The following is a 19,558-nucleotide window of genomic DNA, read 5'->3' as shown; positions in this document are numbered from 1 at the left end:
CCTAAACAGCTTCAGTCCTGTATACCTGAAGGAGCATCTCCACCCCCATCATTCAGCCCAGACACTGACAACCAGAGTTTGCAGCCCAGACACTGACATCAGAGTTTGCAGGGCAGCAGTTGAAGAAGGAGCAAAAAGGGTTTTCGTGTGTGTGTGTGTGTGTGTGTGTGTGTGTGTGTGTGTGTGTTTCTTTGTGGCTGATTAGCTGTTTTCCCTGTGTAAAGGTCAGAGGGGGCAGGGTTTCTGTTGAGGCAGGGGATTAGCTGTGGGAGGAGCTTATCAGAGTTTGCAGGGCAGCGGCGCGCGCCTAGCGGCGCGCGCAGTTATACCCATATTTTAGATTTAGGGGAGCTAGTCTCAAAGGTTTGTTGGGGGAGACCTAGGTTTTTTTTGTGGGGGAAGTTATTTGTCCTGTCTTCAAGCTTTTTATGATGGAGGACCTCTGTAGCCACCCCCAACGACACGATCTCAAGATGGAAGGGGAGGGAACAGCTGCAGTCGCCTGCGATTCCTGCGCAATGTTTGCCATCTTGCCAAAGGTTGCAGGCAGCTTTACCTGCAGCAATTGCATGTTGATTGCCCTTTTAAAAGACAAAGTCCAACAACTGGAGGAACGTGTAGCTACGCTCCAAAGAATTAGAGAGCTGGAGCTCTTCTTGGAAGCAACAGAGCACACCGTCCCCACCAAGGAGGAGACAGGGGACTCCCCTGAGAAGGAGGATAGTTCACCAACACAGGAGCCAGATATATGGAGAAACGTGACTCAAAGAAGTAGGAGGCCCAGGGTTCACTCTGATTGTTTAGAAATACACAATCGCTTTGAGGTCCTCTCCCCTAGCATGGAAGACGAAGAGCAGACTCCATTTGAGGATCTCTCCCTCATTACAGTCGATCAGGTATATGAAGACAAGCAGCAAAGTCAGTCCTCAGGGAATGTGCAGGCTTAAATAAGAGACACAGGGGAATGATTAATGGACTTCAATGTCTGTACACTAATGCGCAAAGCATAGGAAATAAACAAGATGAGCTTGAGCTCTTGGTACAGCAAACTAAATATGACATAATAGGCATCACTGAAACCTGGTGGGATAAGTCCCACGATTGGAATGTAATAATGGGGGGATACAATCTATTTCAGAGAAACAGACCAGACAAGAAAGGAGGAGGAGTGGCGTTATATGTCAGGGATGTGTATACCTGTGAAGAGATCCAAGATTTAGAACCCTCAAAGCCAAAGTGAGAGCATTTGGGTCAAAATTAAGGGAGAGAAGAATAACAGAGACCTCATTGTGGGAGTTTACTATAGATCCCCAAGCCAAACGGAGGACATAGATGATGCCTTCCTGGAACAGATGGCCAAGCATGCAAAAGGAAGGGAGATAGTAGTAATGGGGGACTTCAATTACCCGGATATTTGTTGGACGTCAAACTCAGCCAAGAGCATAAGGTCAAACAGATTCCTCACTGGCCTTGCAGACAACTTCATTGTCCATAAAGTGGGAGAAGCAACAAGAGGAACAGCCATTTTACATCTGGTCCTAACCAATGTTGATGACCTGGTTAGTGGGGTAGATGTGGAAGCATCATTAGGCGCAAGTGATCATGCTCTTCTGAAGTTTACTATACAGCGGAAAGGAGCAGCCAAGCATACTAGGACTCAATTTCTTGACTTTAAGAAAGCCGACTTCATAAAACTTAGAGAAGTGCTGGGTGAGATCCCATGGACAGCAATACTAAAAGGAAAGGGAGTTCATGATGGCTGGGAGTTTGTTAAGAGGGAGATAGTAAAAGCACAACGTCAGGCAATACCAATGAGACGGAAACATGGAAGGTGCCTAAAGAAGCCAGGGTGGCTATCTAAAGAACTTTTAACTGAATTAAGATTAAAAAAGGATGTGTACAAAAAATGGAAAAGGGGGGAAACCACCAAAGAGGAATTCAAACAAATAGCCAGCACGTGTAGACACAAAGTCAGAAAAGCTAAAGCGCAGAATGAACTCAGGCTTGCTAGAGAGGTTAAAAGCAACAAAAAAGGCTTTTATGGGTATGTTTGTAGCAAAAGGAAGAACAAAGAAACAGTGGGGTCACTCAGAGGAGAAGATGGTGAAATGCAAACAGGGGACACAGAAAGGGCTGAACTCCTCAATGCCTTCTTTGCCTCAGTCTTCTCTGATAAAGAAAACAATGCCCGACCTGAAGAATTTGGAGCAAATGATTCAGCAAAGGAAACACAGCCCAGAATAACTAAGGAGATAGTACAAGAATATTTGGCTAGTTTAGATGTATTCAAGTCTCCAGGGCCAGATGAACTGCATCCAAGAGTATTAAAAGAACTGGCAGATGTGATCTCAGAACCACTGGCAGTCATCTTTGAGAATTCCTGGAGAACAGGCGAAGTCCCGGCAGACTGGAGGAGGGCAAATGTTGTCCCTATTTTCAAAAAGGGGAAAAGAGAGGACCCAAATAATTACCGCCCAGTCAGTCTGACATCAATACCAGGGAAGGTTCTGGAGCAGATCATTAAGCAAACAGTCTGTGAGCACCTAGAAAGGAATGCTGTGATCACCAATAGTCAGCATGGATTTCTGAAAAATAAGTCATGTCAGACTAACCTGATCTCGTTTTTTGACAGAATTACAAGCCTGGTAGATGAAGGGAACGCAGTGGATGTAGCCTACCTTGATTTCAGCAAGGCATTTGACAAGGTGCCCCATGATATTCTTGTAAAGAAGCTGGTAAAATGCGGTCTTGACTATGCTACCACTCAGTGGATTTGTAACTGGCTGACTGACCGAACCCAAAGGGTGCTCATCAATGGTTCCTCTTCATCCTGGAGAAGAGTGACTAGTGGGGTGCCACAGGGTTCTGTCTTGGGCCCGGTCTTATTCAACATCTTTATCAACGACTTGGATGATGGACTCAAGGGCATCCTGATCAAATTTGCAGATGACACCAAACTGGGAGGGGTGGCTAACACCCCAGAGGACAGGATCACACTTCAAAACGACCTTGACAGATTAGAGAACTGGGCAAAAACAAACAAGATGAATTTTAACAGGGAGAAATGTAAAGTATTGCACTTGGGCAAAAAAAATGAGAGGCACAAATACAAGATTGGTGACACCTGGCTTGAGAGCAGTACATGTGAAAAGGATCTAGGAGTCTTGGTTGACCACAAACTTGACATGAGCCAACAGTGTGACGCGGCAGCTAAAAAAGCCAATGCAATTCTGGGCTGCATCAATAGGAGTATAGCATCTAGATCAAGGGAAGTAATAGTTCCACTGTATTCTGCTCTGGTCAGACCACACCTGGAGTACTGTGTCCAGTTCTGGGCACCACAATTCAAGAAGGACACTGACAAACTGGAACGTGTCCAGAAGAGGGCAACCAAAATGGCCAAAGGCCTGGAAACGATGCCTTATGAGGAACGGCTAAGGGAGCTGGGCATGTTTAGCCTGGAGAAGAGGAGGTTAAGGGGTGATATGATAGCCATGTTCAAATATATAAAAGGATGTCACATAGAGGAGGGAGAAAGGTTGTTTTCTGCTGCTCCAGAGAAGCGGACACGGAGCAATGGATCCAAACTACAAGAAAGAAGATTCCACCTAAACATGAGGAAGAACTTCCTGACAGTAAGAGCTGTTCGACAGTGGAATTTGCTGCCAAGGAGTGTGGTGGAGTCTCCTACTTTGGAGGTCTTTAAGCAGAGGCTTGACGACCATATGTCAGGAGTGCTCTGATGGTGTTTCCTGCTTGGCAGGGAGTTGGACTCGATGACCCTTGTGGTCTCTTCCAACTCTATGATTCTATGATTCTATGAACCACCTCCAAGGGCCTTCTAGCAGTTCCTTCATTGCAAGAAGAAGAGTTTGGATTTGATATCCCGCTTTATCGCTACCTGAAGGAGTCTCAAAGCGGCTAACATTCTCCTTTCCCTTCCTTCCCCACAACAAACACTCTGTGAGGTAAGTGGGACTGAGAGACTTCAGAGAAGTGTGACTAGCCCAAGGTCACCCAGCAGCTGTGGGTGGAGGAGCCGAGACGTGAACCCAGTTCACCAGATTATGAGTCTACCACTCTTAACCACTATACCACACTGGCTCTTCCCTGAAGTTACAGGGAACCAGGCACCTTGTGGAACGCCTTCCCATCAGATGTCAAGGAAATAAACAATTATCTGACTTTTAGAAAATATCTGAAGGCAGCCCTGTATAGGGAAGTTTTTAATGTTTGATGTTTTACCATGGTTTCATAATTTGTTCAATCCTGTTCAGAGTGGCGCAGGCAACCCAGTCAAATAGGTGGCATATAAATATACGATGGTGATGATGTTGGTTGTTTGGCAGGTAGACAGGGCTTCCCAGGCACAACCAGGAGCCTTCCCCAATTGTGCGATGGCAAGGGAGGCAGTCAGCTGATTGAGATCAGCCTTCTGGGATCGGCTAAGCTGCCAAGATACCTATCAGAAACACCAAATCACAGCTGACACCTGCCTAAGGCTGGGCATAGCGAAAGTCATCATTTTCAATCTTGCTGAACTCGCTGCATGACCTGACTTCCCACTCACTAGTGCAACTGATCCCTGCAGAAAGGAGGCTTGGAGTCACTGCCTGTCAGCCAATTGCCTCCGTTCCCATTGCACAAGCACCAGCCCCAAAAGGCTGCCAACCGCTGAATTAACTTTTAGGGTGCCACAAGCCTTTCCCTGTTGCTTTTCCTGCAACTGATTCACCCAACTGCCCCAGGTGCCCTTTACCTTCATGGCACGATAGATCCACCCTTGAAAGTCATTGACCTTTGTGTAGACCCCTGGTTTATTGGCCAGGGCACAGCCGGTGCCCCAGCTCACAATGCCACAGAGCCTCCAGCGGGAAGTCCGAGAGATGCCATCCTCACACACAAAGGGGCCGCCGCTGTCGCCCTGCCAGGCAGAAGAAACCAGGAGTTACAACCCTTCCTCATTCTACCAGGCTCTGGTTATCTCCCGCTTAGACTACTGTAACACGCTCTACATGGGGCTCCCTTTGAAGGTGACCCAGAAACTGCAACTAATCCAGAATGCAGCAGCAAGACTGGTGACTGGGAGTGGCTGCCAAGACCATGTAACACTGGTCCTGAAGACCTACATTGGCTCCCAGTACGTTTCCAAGCACAATCCAAAGTGTTGGTGCTGACCTTTAAAGCCCCAAATGGCCTTGGCTCAGTATACCTGAAGGAGTGTCTCCACCTCCAACATCCAGCTCGGACAGTGAGGTCCAGCTCCGAGGGCCTTCTCACAGTTCCCTCACTGCGAGAAGTGAGGTTATAGGGAAGCAGGCAGAGGGCCTTCTCGGTAGTGGCGCCCTCCCTGTGGAACACCCTCCCATCAGATGTCAAGGAAATAAACTACTGTCTGACTTTTAGAAGACATCTGAAGGCAGCCCTGTTTAGGGAAGTTTTTAATGTTTGATGTTTTATCTTCTTCTTCTTCTTCTTCTTCTTATGTTGAGAGCCACCCAGGGTGGGTGGGATATAAATAATTTATTATTCTTAATCTTATTCTTATTATAATTATAGTATAGCACTCTAACTAAAAATGTGGACCAGGTAAGGCCAGGGTGCTGAAGCAGAAACACAGGCCAATCAAAGCCCACAGCTGTGGGTTGGAACTGCAGTGGTGCCTTTGAGGGCAAGAATTAAGTTCTGGAGGGACAATTTTCAGCAGGGAAATGGCACAGGGAAAGAGTAAGCCCCTTTCCCCCATCATTCATGTTCCCCAGGGATGTTATATGCCTCATTCCAGCTCCAATCAGGCATTTGTAACCAATAAAGTTATTTAGACTATCATAATAATCTCCTGCTTCCTATGTGTGCAGGTCTGATCAACTTGTACATGTGCTACATTTTTTAAACCTAATCTCTAATTTTAATGCGCTGTCACAACCCCATGATCCTAATCTGAAACCCTCATGGCCGCCATTATGGTTTTTGGTGTTTTTTTTCAAACGGAAGAAAAACATTCCCATAGTAAACATTTTGTCCCCTGCAGGCCAAAGTTCAACAGCTAGGGCACACGAGAGAGAAATTCTGACTGAGCCTCTGTTGCTCTTCACAGGAAGAAGGAGGGGTTTAAAAGCCCTTTGCCCTCCATTCTAGTGGGCAGAGAAGCCAACTGGCAGGACCAACACTGGTTGTCCTTTACCTCTTGCTCATAAAACACACACATTAGAAAAAGCATGCAAAATGATTTAAGGGATTAAACCTTGTCGGGAAGAAATGTGAGTTGTTGGCCTAAGCCCCATGATATTTTTTGCCTGGGTCACTTCGTGTCTGAACAAATTCACCATGCATCCTGCTCTGCTTTGTTGTTCAGCAAATAATCTACTAAACACTAAAGATGAGGGAATCTGTGCCACCCCAACCCCCCAGGATCCCCGTCAGCTCCAGCCAGAATGGCTTATGGTCAAGGATGATGAATGATGCAGACCAGCCAAATCTGGATGACCAAATGTTCTCCACCTCTGCCAAACACACACCTTGCTCTCTCTTTCTAAATGCAGTCCACCACACCACACCCACCTTCAATAACTTATATTCCCTTGCCTCCCCAGCCCTGCCCTTGCCCACTGCCAAGCACAACCTACCTGGCAGGCATCTGTTCCGCCAGCAGCAAAGCCAGCACAGAACATCCTGGGCCTGATCTGGCTGCCATAGTAGTCGGGGCTATTGCAGACACTTGTGCTGATGATGGGCACGCTGGCTTCTTGCAGCACGTCAGACTGTTGCCCTACAAAGTGGAAGAACCGAGTGCCATAGGAAAGCAGGCTTAGTAAACAGGTCAGACTTATCTGTCCATTGACCCAGTGCAGTCAGCTCTGGCTGGCAGCAGGTCTCCGGTACTTCTGGCAGAGGTCTTTCCTATTGCCTGCTCCCTTGATCCTTGGAGATGCCAGGGTTTGAAGCCGAGGCCTTCTGCACACGGAGAGTGTGCTCCACCACAGAGCGATGCTTGCTTCCACAAGGAAGTGCAACGTGCAAAGGGGTCAATGTGGAGAACGTAGGCAGAGAGAAGTTTATCTCTCTTCCTCACAATACAGTGGTACCTCAGGTTGCAGATGCTTCAGGTTACAGACTCTGCTAACCCAGAAATAGTACCTCAGGTTAAGAACTTTGCTTCAGGATGAGAACAGAAATCACGTGGTGGCGGCGTGACGGCAGCAGGAGGCCCCATTAGCTAAAGTGGTACCTCAGGTTAAGAACAGTTTCTGTACTGGAATACAGGGCATTGTTAACACTATGGGATTAACTCCCAGTAGAAGCAGCAACGGCTGCCAAAATGGGCAGCTCAGAGTGATGCAAGGGGCTGCAACTGGAACACCACTTTTCATCTCACCTGCCTGTAACCAGAGCTGTATGTCGTTTACATATAAGCAGGGAAAATACCGTATTTTTCGCTCTATAAGACGCACCAGACCACAAGACGCGCCTAGTTTTTGGAGGAGGAAAACAAACAAAAAAAATATTCTGACTCTCAGAAGCCAGAACAGCAAGAGGGATCGCTGCACAGTGAAAGCAGCAGTCCCTCTTGCTGTTCTGGCTTCTGGGATAGCTGCACAGCCTGCATTCGCTCCATAAGACGCACACACATTTCCCCTTACTTTTTAGGAGGGAAAAAGTGAGTCTTATAGAGCAAAAAATACAGTAGTCAAAATTACAGGGATTCTGTATCATGGCAGGCTAAGTTCCACAACCTAAAAGACACTGGGGGGGGGAGCAAGCAAGCCCACATCTACTTGCTTTGTATTCTGCTTTTATTGGCCCTTACATCAGTTCTCCCTTTGGCTTCTGGGTTGTTGTTGTTTTTAAGGAATGGCCCACATCAATTAAACCTGCCTTGAAGCCTCGCAGCTTTTTTAAAAAAATGAACCGACAGAATTCTGAGGTTATCAGGTGAATGATGCAGCCCACAGCCATTTCTGTACTTGCATAAGAAGCGGAGGGATACACAACACACCTTGCAAGAGCTGCTGCCATCTTAGCAGTGGCAAGAGGTACTTACCATAGTACTGGGTGTTGCCCCAGCCAGTAACTATACAGATCTTGCCGTCCACCAAAGGCTGGCCCAAAGCTGGCAGGCAGATGGGCTGGATATATTCTGTGGGGAGAAAGAAAAGTATCGTCCAGAGGCAAATGAATCTTTTTTTAAAAAAAGATATTTATTAAAAGTTTTTAAGATATATCAAGAAAAAAGAAAAATAAACATACAAAAAAACCAGTTAAAAACACACATTGATTTTCAATAACATATCTTCCATACACTTATTTCCTCAGACCTCCTCATACCTCCCTTCTTTGTATTCCAGTTCGATTTGTTAGTTCAGCAAATCCTTACCATTAAACTTTTACCCATTTGTAAAAAAAAATCATATCTCTTAAAGCATTACAGCTGGAAACCGCTTAGTTGCTATCCAACATCCTTCTAACATTCATTAATTTTACAATGTTTCTGTAAGTGGTCTTTGAATTTCTTCCAGTCTTCTTTCACCGACTCTTCTCCCTGGTCTCGGATTCTGCCAGTCATTTCTGCCAGAGGCAAATGAATCTTTTCATCCTGCCTCCTAGCTTCTGGGTTGCTCGCATCCATGGGTTTTCCTTTTCTCTCTTGTGCGCGCACATACTCAGAAACATGAATATATGCACTGGGCTGACTCCTTTTTTTTTCCCAGAGGGGGAAAGGGAGTTTGGGGAAGGCACAATCAGTCTCCCACAAACAGACATACAGTGGTACCTCGGGTTACATACACTTCAGGTTACAGACTCCGCTAACCCAGAAATAGTACCTCGGGTTAAGAACTTTGCTTCAGGATGAGAACAGAAATTGTGCTCCGGCAGCACGGTGGCAGCAGGAGGCCCCATTAGTTAAAGTGGTGCTTCAGGTTAAGAAAAGTTTCAGGTTAAGAACTGACCTCTGGAACGAATTAAGTTCTTAACCTGAGGTACCACTGTACTGCAGAAGAGAGAGAGAGAGAGAGCAGGTGGTGGTGGCTGTTGCCTCTTCTGACAGCTGTGGTTGCTCATACTGTCACCCATCCACTCTCCTGAAAGCCAAAAAACTCAGCTGGCTGCTTGGCAATGCCAGTGTGCAGGTGCCCAGGCCCATCACCCATTAGATGTTGAACCCCAACACTGGCTTTGAATGCAGAGTTAACTTTTTTCTGCTGTGGTTGCCCCAAGTTGAAGCTTGGGCGCAACCTTCACCTTACTTTGAAAGGCAAGTTCTGCATTGCGGTACATCGCAGCCCCATAGGACATGCAAGCGTACATTCCTTCCTTCCTCCGATTTCTCCCTTACCCTTCATCATAAGGTTGCAAGGCAGGTGACTATATAATCATGCTAGCAAACTCATAACCAGCGTGGCTTGGGAATCGTATGGATGGATCTCAACACTGTGCTATTATGATTGCTCCATCAGCACAACATTTCTTCCTGCCCAACTCCCCTCTCCCCACCTCCCTGGGTGGATTTTGGGGGGCCCAGGGGGAGGAGGAGTCCAACAACCAGAGTTCACAGATTCCCCACCCCTGTCCCACAGGCTCTTAATAACTCTTTCCCCAAACCACCTTCCTGACACCACATTCTCACCGTTAAAGGAAAGGGGCGTTGCCAAGTGCATCAGGGCGATGTCGTTGCTGTTCTCCTCGCTGTTGGGATCCAGGAAGGGCTGGTAGCCACCGTGGTACACGACGCTTGTCACACCCACCTGCAGCCCCTTAGCAGAGCGCTGGGAAACGGCTCCCACAAACACCCGCCACCTGCTTGGTGCTCGATTCCTCCTGCAGAGAGATGGGGGAGACTTGTTGAAATCAAAATCAAAATTAATCATAGAGGTGGAAGGGAATGCAAGGGCCACCTAGGCCAATCCCCTGCAATGCTGGAATATTTTGCCCAACGTGGGGCCTCGAACCCATGACCCTGAGGTTAAGAGTCTCATGCTCTACCAACTGAGCTATCAGCCCAAGACACAGAAAGAGATTGGAGGAGGACAGCTATACAACATTGCCAGGGTTGATGGTGGCCTGTGGGTGGGTGTGCATGAGAAGAGGTTGCTGGATCAGGCCAGTTGCCCATCTAGTCCAGCATCCTGTTCTCACAGAGGCCAACCAGATGCCGATGGGAAAACCTCCAACAGAACAAACACATTTGTACACCTGGATTGACAGTAGTACATGTGAAAAGGATCTAGGGGTCTTAGTAGATCACAAGCTTAACATGAGTCAACAGTGTGGTGCAGCAGCAGGGGCAAAAAAAAAAAGCAATGCTATTCTGGTATCCCAATCAAGGGGAATAATAGTTTCACTCTCTTCCACCTTGCTCAGACCACATCTGGAAGACTGTATCCAGTTCTGGGTGCCACAATTGAAGGATAATGGCAAGCTGGAACAGGTGCAGAGGAGGGCAACCAAGATGATCAAGGGTCTGGAAACCAAGCCTTATGAGGAACGGTTGAGGGAACGGTTGGGTATGTTTAGCCTGGTAAAGAGGAAACTGAGAAGTGATACGAAAGCCATCTTCAGATATCTCAAGTGCTGCCACATGGTAGATGCAGCAAACTTGTTTTGTCCTGCTCTGGAGGCTAGGACCCGAACCAATGGATTCAAGTTACAAGAAAGTAGATTCTGACTAAACACCAGGAAGAACTTTGACAATAAGAGCTGTTCAGCCATGGAATGGACTCCCTCTGAAGGTGGTGGCCTCTTGGTCATTGGAGGTTTTTAAGCAAATGTTGGATGGCCATCTGTCATGTATGATCTAGCTGAGATTCCTGCATTGCAGGGGGTTGGACTAGATGACTCTTGGAGTCCCTTCCTACTCTTCAATTCCATGATTTGTTCATTTCTAATCACGTCTGTTTTGGAACAAATTAAAACTGAAGCCAACTGAGGCCATTCAGTTCAATTTTTCATGTTTTCTGTTGTTATTAATATTAATATTAATATTAATAATATATCACCCATTTGACTGGGTTGACCCAAGCACTTTGGGCAGCTCCCAACAAAATATTAAGAACACAGTAAGACATCAACCATTAGAAACTTCCCTGAACAGGGCTACCTTCAGATGTGTTCACACATCCTAGTAAACACCCTAAAACATCAGGGCAAGCCCTGAGAGGAGCAACTTTACCAAGCTGGGAGCCATCACAATAGCAAACACAGATATGGCAGGGACTTACTCTGGGAAGCAGTGTGCAGCCGTGATAACCCACTCATTGGAGATGATGGAGCCACCGCAAAGGTGCGTCCCATCATAGTGCAGGCTGACTTGCCATGGCCATTTGCCCAAGCTGGCGTCCTGTCCTCCCACAATGCGGTCCATGGACAACTTTCTACGTCCACAGTCTGCAAAGAACACAACAGGCATGAGTTCTTCAAGGGGCAGGATCTGGCTAGAAACAACTCAGGTGATCAGGTAACATCACTTAAAACTGGGGGCCATTTCCCGGCTACCCTCTAGGATTTGAGATACTTTTTTTAAAAAAGAGTCTATCCCATTCCCACAATTGCTGCAGAGTAAAGAACAAAATCAGATCTATGGGTTTGAGCTGAGTTTCATACCTGACCTGCAGAATACTGTCATGAACATGCACACCAACTCTGGTTCCAATGGCCTAGTAGCTAATGAAAGCCTTGTAAACATCCCCAAGTTCATCTAATCCTCTCTTAATGTAATCCTAGTTGGTGGTCATCACTACCTCCTGTATGCTAGAGGGAAGGTTCACACAACTCTTGCATGCCATCAAAATAATTCACAGACCTGCCCCAGTCACAGCCTCTGCTGCCCACAAATGAGACGTTTCCTTATTATTCAAGTGTTTCAGCCATCTCCACATGTGCCGATGTGAAGGGAGCAGACCCTGTTTGGACCAGGCTCCTCCTTGCCCTTACCTCAGTAAACGCCAGCATATCAGTGGCAGAAACCAGAGTAATCTGGAAATGGCCTGTACCACATCAAGTGTTGTTGGGTTTTTTTGGGGAAGGAAACCTTTTTTTTAATGCTAAGCACATAAAAAACCACAACATCCCCACAAGTAGAAAACTAGTGCAACAGGGAGCAGCTGGGTTAGAAGTTTTCTCCCCGGTGGGATAGGTCTGTGTTTTTGTTTCCAACTTGCCATCTCAAGCTTTTATTTCAGGGAGCATTCTTAAGTGGTACCCACCTCCTGCTGCCTGAAATAGTACAATACAAACCCCTGCCTCAGAATCCTGCCACCTCATTCTGCTGCATGAAGAGAGTGCCATGGGCCACACAGGGGCATAGGAATGGGAGTGCGGGGGTGCGGTCCGCCCCAGGTGTCACCCTGAGGGGGGGTGGCAAAATGGCAGGCAGCACTCACCACGGGGCCTGCAGCACGCCCAAGCCACACATCTCAGGCGCCCGCAGGCTCCGCACTGTCCGCCCACTGCCTCCCCCCCAGCTGTAGGGCAGCTGAGCCCCGCGGCACGCCCTGTCCTAAGTCATGGTTTCCCACAGAGAATTCTAGGCCCTGTCATTTGTTGAGGGTGCCGAAGAGTAATTAGGAGACCTGTATTCCCCCTCAGAGAACTACAGCTCCCATAATAGTTTAACCATCAAGCCCTCTTCTCAGGGAACACTGGGAACTGTAGTGCTGCTCAGCAGTTACCACACAAAAAGCAAGCAAACTTAAAAACGAAGTGCCAAATGGCCAAGTTTATTGGGTAGACCAATAAACAGAGGCCATGCTTTCTCCGCCATCTCAGGGTGTTGACTGCCATCCCTAAGCTTCACACAGTATTTCCTTAGCCATTCCTCGATAAGAGGCAATGTAGGTTTCTAACATTTACTGGCAACTAATGAGTCCATAGATTTCTAGAACCTTTATCCAGTCCCAGCTTCACCACACAGCTTCTGGGGGGCAGTTACTGGGGTTCCTGGCTGGGCTGAGTGTCACCACCTGCCCTGAGCTCCCTTTAATTTCACGCACACACTGACTGACTGGCAATCATGATTTCCATTTCACACAAGGTCATCAGAGCCGTCAGGGGCATTGTGGGAAATTTAAATGGCGGCTGCCAGGCATTGAGCCACTCCTAATGGGTAAACCTGCTGGCAACAGAGGAGCCCACCAGAAGGCACCCTGTGGATGGCTTCCTCAAAGCTAGAGCTGACCTTGCCTTTCTTTCCTCGTTCTGATGAAAGCTTCTGTCTGCTTTCATGAGATCACATTCGCATTAGCACCAAGGCCAGTAAACTAAAAAGGCAGTGATGGCTGGTGCTTGTTGGGGCTGGTAGGGTGGAAGGCAGGGAGTCCAACTGTAGGTGGAGCCAGAGAGCCAATGTCAGTTCCCCTGTCCTCCCTGATGATTTCTACAAGGGCAGCACTGAGACTAAGGAGGAGGAAGCTGGCAGTCAGGGCCACCTTCTGGACTTCCCGGTTTGGTTGGAAATAAGGAGGCAGGCAGGTGGGGGCTGGCTGGCTGAGGTTGGTGGGGCATTTGGCCTAACAGACCAGCCTCCACTGTCCCAAGGGGTGTTTAGGTGTGAGCAGGTCAGAAGAAGAAAATGAAAAGCTGTTAATGGCATTTGGACAACAGAAGGAGACTTGGGAAAGAGTTAGAGGAACTTCAAGATAGCAGGCTGGGGGGGAGAGAGAGAGAGAGAGACCTGTACGCAGGCAGGTGGATCAAGACGGTGCCCTTGGGAGGGTTCGGGGTTTCCATACCTTGGCATAGCGTTGCCAGGAATCGGCCTGTCGGGCATTCGCTGTGAGAGAGAGAGAGAAAGAGGAGAGGACTCAGCTGCAGAAAGGAAGGAGAGCAAACCTTCATCAGGAACGTGTGTATTCCAGGTTCCTTGCAAGTTGAGCTTTCTGCCAGGTGCAGAGTTCATGTTCCTGAACATCTCCACCTGCATTTGATTTCCAGGATTCTAAGCCTTATGACAAGTCTGGAGGCAACGGTGCAGTTTCTCGCTAACTCGAAAGCTGGAATTCACATTGAGGAGGATTTATAGTGGCCGTAAAAATCCCTTGTGTTCCCTGTGGCTAGCAGGGGAATGATGTAAAATAGGCACATTAAGGATATTTTCACTTATTTTAATTCACATAGGGTGTGGCTTTTCCTGGTGCAGAGCTGGGTGGGGAAGGTGTTGTTTTCAAAAGCCTAGCTTACACACAGCCCCCAGTATCATTATGAACTAAATGACCTTGGCCATGTCAATGTCACACATTTACAGTGACTTTAAGCCAGGCAGATGTTTTTGGCCTATAACTCCCATGATTCCTAGCTAGCAGGACCAGTGGTCAGGGATGATGGGAATTGTAGTCTCAAAACATCTGGAGGGCTAAGGTTGAGGAAGCCTGCTTTAAGCCCTTATTGGGTTTATTGCAACGGTACCTATTCCTCTCCAGGGTCAAATTCTAAGCAAAACCCCAACAACTCACGCTTCTGCAAGTTTGCACCAGAAGCCAGCTGTAGGCAACAGATGAATGCATGCACCCATGAGCATTCATGAGATGCTTTTAAAAATGAACAAAGAGACAGGCAGGCTGCCCAAACAGCAGAGGATGGGGTAAGGCTGAGCCAACATTCAGTTTGTTGGTATACGCATATGGTGATGAAGCTTCAGAGAAAGAGTGAGCATTCTGGTGATGGATGTGCTTTTCCTAGTATGTCTGTGCTCACTCTTGAGTACAGTTACAGCTCATCCAAGACACATCTAAAGCACAACTTCCCCCTAAAGAATCCTGGGAACTGTAGTTTAACCATGTGCCATGTGATCTGCCATCAATGTCACCCACACCTGGGTCTGTCCCAGTACCAATTGTTAGGGGAATAGGGCAAGTATTTAGCATCTGAGAGCAGCATAAGGGGACAGAATATAATCCAGTCACCAAGTGTTGGGATTAAGTCTGTGAGATCCACCATATGGGACTGCCAAACGCCTTAGAACAGCAGATGGGGAATATTTATTGGCCCCACCAACATGGGTCAGTTTTGACAGGTGGGCAGGGACCTCCATCTGTCTAACATCAGGTGATTGGCATGGGGGTTGTTCCGCCCACCTGTCAAAGTTGGTGAGCGAGGGGAGACAGTGACCAAGCAGGATTGAACTCCCCATCCACTGATGGGTGGAGCAGGAGGGTTTCAACCCTGCTTTCCGCTGCAATCCCCTGCGTCCATCAAACCCGCCCATCAAGGTGATGTCACCTGGTTGACAGCAGGGCATGGCTCCACAAAAACGGTCTTGCAGGCAAATATGGAACCCTTGGTGAGTCAAGAATGGCCCTGTGGAGGGTCCCCATGCCTGCCCTAACAGGTCCAAGTCTAGGTCGTCCTACAAGGCCTAGGTCAGGGCAGAGGGAACTGTTGGCCTCCAGATTTTGCTGAACTCCCATCAGCCCCACCCAGAAGGGTCAAAGGTGTCAGTTTGCATTTCTTAGTGCACAAAGCATTGATCTGATGTGTAGAGATCTTTCCTGTTCTAATTCATTCAAGAGGGTTCCGGAACCTTCTCTTTGTGAAAGAAACAAGATGAAGGTTCATGGTCTTTGGGTTATTCCTTCAGAGAAGCTGAGTACAGCTGGCTTAAACTGGTTCTCTTATCTCTTTCTGTTAAAGTCATGCTGACTATAAATATAGGCCAGAAGGAGCCTGGGACTGACTTACTTTCTCTTTCTATCTCTCTTCCTTCTGATGTGATGTTATGTACATACTATGCTTAGTGTTAAGTTTTGTTATAAGTTTATAAGTTGTAAGTGCTGCAACTGGATTTCTTATGGACTGTGCCATTTCTGAATGTATTGGATTTGTGACCATTATGCTCATTTGCCTATTTTTGGGGAACTCTGCAACGTGTTTAAGTTCCCCACCCCCCACCCCCAGCTTGACAAAATGTCAGGGGTACTGTGGAAACCTAGCCCAGCGCTTCTCAGCCACCATCAGGGTTTTCGGCTTTGATTCTGTGGCCTTCCAGACGCTCCTGGATTTCACCTCCCACCCTAGTCCATCTTGTACTTTACCACACCACAATGGCCTCGCTCAGCCTTCGCGCAAAAGGTAGGCGGGACTCGTCCACGCAGAAATAGCCCGACGTCCCATTGGCCCCTGCTCTGTCAGCAGCCAGAACTGAATGGGAGAGAGACCTAAAGCACAGGCAAACACAGAGGGGGTCAGTATCAATGCAACAGCCATGCCTACATCCCAGCACCAGGACCGAGAGAGATCTCCCCCGCCCTCTTGGTGCATTTTCAAGGGTCATTCTTAAAGGGCAATGAAAGAAGTTGCCTTACAACAGGAAAAGGCAAACTCAGCCCTTCAGATGCTTTGGGTCTACAACTCCCATCATCCCTGACCATTGGTCCTGTTAGTGAGGGATGATGGGAGTTAGTCCCAAAACATCTGGAGGGCCGAGTTTGACTATGCTTACCCTAGAAGGGCCCCTGAGTGGCCAGGATCGACCATGTGACCACTACAGGAAGCATTGCCCTGACTCTAGATTGAGTCACCCACCTGGGCAGAAGACTCTCTCAGCCCTGTTCTCCAATACCTCTTGGGGTTCTCCACGTATTGTTGAATTCCCATCATCCTTGACTACTGGCCATGCTAGCTGGGGCTGATGGGAACTGGTGTCCAACAATATCTAGAAAGCGCCAGCTTACCACCCTCTCCCCCCCCCCCAGCTTCCATAAAATCGTAGAGTTGGAAGATGACCAAGGAGTCATCTAGTCCAACCCCCTCCAATGCTAAAGCTTTGGAGCAGAATACAGCTGCTCAATATTGGCTGCTTTCGAGCTAAATATGCCAGGGATTTATCCTGCCACCTTCTGCACCAAAAGCAGGGTGCTCAGGGGAAGGGCATGCTGCAGGCTGCTTTGATCATGCCCTGAACACCATCCACTCTTTGGGGTGAACAAAACAAGACCCAAACATGACCATTTGGTTCAGCCCAACAGTTTGGGGAGGAAGCATGTCCAATTCCATCCATTTTCCAAGGCTCCTTAGACCGGACCACCCCTACCTACATCTCTCAACTGGTCTCACCTCTCACACAAGTTCTACCAGTGGCCAATGTCTCCAAAGCCCTTCTTACACACTGAATGCAGCTACAGTTCTCATGTGCAGAAACAGGGGGATCTGTCCTCAGTGTCTATGTGATCAGTGTGTCCATCCGCAAAGGGACCTCTCAGGCTCCGGAGCTAAACGCAGAGCCGGCAGGAGTTGCAATGCTGGGACGTAGTCGATAGTACAGCCCTACTTCCCTTTCCACAGGTGAAAAGCCCTACATGCAGTTAATGTCTGGAAAGGGCTACAGACCAATGCGAGCATCGGTTATGTTGAATGCTGGCATGCATCTTAATCAGGTTTTTAACTTATCATTTACTTATTTTTTTAAGGTTTTAAATAATTGCTTTTTACTGGTGGTTTTATTCTTTTTTGCAAGCTGCTGTGAGGCTTCATTACAATAAAGCAGTGTAAAAAAAAATTCTCTTGAAGTACCTGACAAATCCCATCTCCTCACAACTGAGGGTGGCCACTTGGGCATCGAAGGACGACGAACAGAGCAGCCTCCACCTCCCTTCATTCTCATCGTACACAGTGAGGCGCAGGTCGCCGGAGCTCACCTGGACTGCGTTGACCAAACAAAGGTGTGAGATCTTGGCAGGATACACCCACACTTCACCCCACCTTTGCCACAGCCCAACACTGACCGATCCTTTCCTAATTCATGGTGGCATCTCCCCATTGCATGAGGCACCACGGCATAGTAAAATTAGAAATATGACACATTAATTAACAGCTAGTTTCTCCTCACAGCAGACCCACAGAGATAAATGACTCCAAGTTAGTTGTGCACATCAGTTTCAATGGGCAAGGACTAGTATTGACTTCACCCCTAAATTTCCTAGCTCGGCTTCTGAGAACTTGCCCAAATACTCCTGTTGTGCAATGAAGTCTACCTGGCATGATGAGCAACTATATAGGCATGTTTACAGTAAGTTCAGGCCTAGATTTCGTGCTTCAGCTGATAGCAGATGGCCTAAATTATCCATATAGGAACAATCTTGAATGAATGTTTAATTTGGTGCGCCATGGCATCAGGATTTGGGGATAATTCAGTTGAATGGATTCTCACACAATTCCCCACATTTACCTCAGGACTGAACATAGGAGAAGCCCTGTTGGATCAGACCAAAGGTCTTAGCTAGCCTAGTATCCTTTTTCCTATTGAGGCCAATCAGGTGCCTTCCAGAAGTCCACAAGCCAGGCAAAAAGACAACATCTCTCTCCCATTGCTGTTTTCAGTGGCCTGCTGCCATTGATAGCATATCCTCAATGAGTTTGTCTAAACCCCTTTCAAAACCACCCAAATTGGTAGGCATCACTTTATCTTGTGGGAGTGAATTGCCTGATTTTAACTTTGGCCCCATTCGTGCCTAAAGGGCTATGATACCATTTTAAACCGTCATGGCTTCTCCCAGAGAATTCTGGGAGGAGGAGTTTGCTAGGGGTGCCCCGAGCTCTATTTCCATACCAGAGTTCCCCGTGAAGAGAAATTTATTGCTAAACCACTCTGGAAACTACAGCTGTGAGAGGAACAGGGGTCTCTCACAACAACGCTCAGCACCTTTAACAAACTGAAGTTCCCAGAATTCTTTGGGGAAAGCCATGACCGTTTAAAGAGATAGTGTAACGCTTTGAAGTCATGATGGGAATGTAGCCTGTGCACTGTTCCCATCAACCTCTGCAGAAAAATTAGGCCTTTAAGGTGCAGGAAAGAAATATAATACTGGCCCGCCCTACAGGGTTGCTGTTGGGGGTGGCTGAGAAAAGGCACACGGAACGCTGGGGGAAAGCATTGTTTAAGTAATTAATATGATCAGGGATTTAGAGAAGACTGGTAAACTGGACCCTATGGCATGATGCCATATGTAAAAAGAGAGGCCACAGCTCTCTTGCAAACACTCACCAACATACAGGCTTTCACCTTCACTTCTGAGCACAGAAACCACTGCAATGGAGAGACAGGAGGGTGAAGTTAGAGCAGAGGTGGGGAACATTTTTATTTTTTTGTGAAGGGTCTCATTCTCTTGGGGGTAATCAGTTGGGGTCCCCGTGCCAGTGGTGGGTGGGGCTAGAGTCAAAAGTGCAAAGGGTACCCCATTTTCTCTCTCTTAGCCACCCCCTTTCCCACCCTGCTCCTTGTATTCACACGAAGTTAGGCTGTGGGCCAGAAGTGGCCCTAAGGTCGTAGGTTGCCCACCCCCGAGTCTGAACAGCATTCATCTTAAGGAGTAGGGTTGCCATATTTGTCCGAAATTTCCCAGACATAGACAGCAATCAGTCGTCAGAAACAGTGTCCAGACGAAAGTTGTTTCAATGTCTGGGAAAATCCGGACATATGTTAGCAATGTTGGTTTTGGTAATTTCCCTTAAAAATAGCTCTAAATGTTCAAATTTTTGCTCAACAACTTTGGGCAAAACTTAAAAAAAAAAAGCACAACAAAACAAATTTTCTCTCTTTCACTTTTTGAAATATGGCAACCCTAGATAGGAG

The 19,558-nt window shown here is 47.5% G+C and overlaps 1 protein-coding gene and 1 long non-coding RNA gene across 3 annotated transcripts in view; one reads left to right on the top strand and one right to left on the bottom strand.

Annotated features, from left to right (window-relative positions):
* The window catches only part of HPN (hepsin), a 39,435-nt gene that overhangs the window by 3,361 nt on the left and 16,516 nt on the right, over positions 1 to 19,558 (bottom strand). For both annotated transcript variants that reach the window (XM_082231809.1, XM_082231808.1), the window contains exons 4-12: positions 18,971 to 19,012; positions 17,500 to 17,629; positions 16,023 to 16,145; positions 13,725 to 13,765; positions 11,217 to 11,382; positions 9,626 to 9,816; positions 8,042 to 8,137; positions 6,627 to 6,769; positions 4,760 to 4,924 (exon numbers count right to left, since the gene is read on the bottom strand). In XM_082231809.1, coding sequence (XP_082087935.1) covers positions 4,760 to 4,924; positions 6,627 to 6,769; positions 8,042 to 8,137; positions 9,626 to 9,816; positions 11,217 to 11,382; positions 13,725 to 13,765; positions 16,023 to 16,145; positions 17,500 to 17,629; positions 18,971 to 19,012 — 1,097 coding nt within the window. The remainder of the gene's footprint in view (positions 1 to 4,759; positions 4,925 to 6,626; positions 6,770 to 8,041; positions 8,138 to 9,625; positions 9,817 to 11,216; positions 11,383 to 13,724; positions 13,766 to 16,022; positions 16,146 to 17,499; positions 17,630 to 18,970; positions 19,013 to 19,558) is intronic.
* On the top strand, positions 8,042 to 9,602 carry LOC309537412. The gene is made up of 3 exons (XR_014221902.1): positions 8,042 to 8,168; positions 8,575 to 8,766; positions 9,001 to 9,602. It is a non-coding gene; the product is annotated as an uncharacterized lncRNA (long non-coding RNA).

Source organism: Podarcis vaucheri, assembly GCF_965113315.1.
Source record: "Podarcis vaucheri genome assembly, chromosome: 7".
NCBI classification, from domain to species: Eukaryota; Metazoa; Chordata; class Lepidosauria; order Squamata; family Lacertidae; genus Podarcis; species Podarcis vaucheri.
This window is presented reverse-complemented; position numbering and strand designations above follow the sequence as displayed.